The following is a 1,371-nucleotide window of genomic DNA, read 5'->3' as shown; positions in this document are numbered from 1 at the left end:
AAAAAAACACGCAAATCTAAAACTTCTTGAAATCACGACTCTTTTGAGAAAACTGCCAACATTTCCTTATCGATGGTTCACTTTCTATAAAGGCCATTTAGTTCTCTTTGGAATGATGTAAAAATTAACGTTTTTGCTCATTTTGCTTCCGAGAAATGAGCAAAAACGGGAAAGAAAACATGAAATCTTCGAACAAAAAATTCGATTTCTATTGGATGGATGTTTCCCGCACTTTTGTATAATAGTGAATTATTATTAATTATAATTGGTTGAATTGCAATTTCCCGAAGACATGAATTGGTAGAGACCACCATCGGATCTCACTTCGCCATACTTTTCCTTTTTGGGGAGATTGCAAGAAAATGCATGGAGAAATGTATATAAACAAACGGTTAGGCGAATAATTCCGAGTAGTTTCGGTAAAGGTGATCTGTTTCTACCTTCATTTTAGTGATTAGTAAGACTAGAGGAAGCTTCTTATTTCGTTTCACCACTGGCCCAAATTTCCAAAATGCGCATTCAAATTACCACCTGAAGATCGTTAATAAAGCATCATGAATATTGGTAAAATCGGTACTTAACTTCAGCTCTTTTTCAAGTACCTATAGACAAAATGCATGAAAAAATCAGCATCATATATGTTTTATCAATTTTTCACTTTACCAATGGTCTGAGTTGAGTTGAGAAATTAGTATCTTCTAGATATCCGAGCTGTGGGTCGACTGGATGATAATTATCGTTTTTCCATCTGCTTGTTTAACGCATTTAAATATGATAGCATAAATTCCGCGTTAGCGACGCAAGTGCGCAAATTATCAATTCCGAGCTTCATATATTTAAATGTTGATTTTGAAAAGGATTTTTTGTGTTTTGCGGCCATTATCAATATAGAACATCATGGCTAAACTACGTCGCCTCAACGAACTGTCGGAGACGGAAGTGCAAAGTGAGATTGCATCAATTGATGCCGTTCTGTTTGATGTGGATGGTAAGTGTGGTTTTTCCAGTTGGTCATAAAAATCTCTTATTGGATACAAACCATCGATGCAGGAGTTTTGCTGTCCGATAAAGCGGTGCTTCCTGGAGCCGAAGCTACAGTGCAAAAGTTGAGGGCTTTGGGCAAACAGATTGGATTTGTCACTAACAACACCTTGTACACAGTGGAACGAATGCAGGCCAATTTGGCTCAATTTGGTGCACAATTTGACGATATAATAAACTCGACGGTTTCCTTGTTGGAATACCTGCGAAAAATCGACTTCCAAAAGGACATTTATATAATTTCCACACCGGAACCTAAACAACTAATCGGGGCAGCTGGATACAATGTTTTAGATTTCAAGGTAAAACTTTCAACGCATCAATTGAGTC

General features: G+C 37.1%; 1 protein-coding gene across 1 annotated transcript in view; it reads left to right on the top strand.

The window, feature by feature from the left end:
* Positions 1-146: 146 nt before the first annotated feature.
* The window catches only part of LOC109535182 (phosphoglycolate phosphatase 2-like), a gene marked incomplete in the record, with an annotated part of 5,955 nt that continues 4,730 nt past the window's right edge, over positions 147-1,371 (top strand). Inside the window, 2 exon segments of the mRNA XM_048666669.1 lie at positions 147-988; positions 1,051-1,343. Coding sequence (XP_048522626.1) covers positions 898-988; positions 1,051-1,343 — 384 coding nt within the window.

The sequence above is a fragment of the Dendroctonus ponderosae genome, unplaced genomic scaffold (assembly GCF_020466585.1).
Source record: "Dendroctonus ponderosae isolate FM_Combo_2020 unplaced genomic scaffold, Dpon_F_20191213v2 Dpon_F_20191213_5, whole genome shotgun sequence".
Lineage (NCBI taxonomy): Eukaryota > Metazoa > Arthropoda > Insecta > Coleoptera > Curculionidae > Dendroctonus > Dendroctonus ponderosae.
Note: the sequence above shows the minus strand (reverse complement) of the source record. Positions and strands in the feature narration are given on the sequence as shown.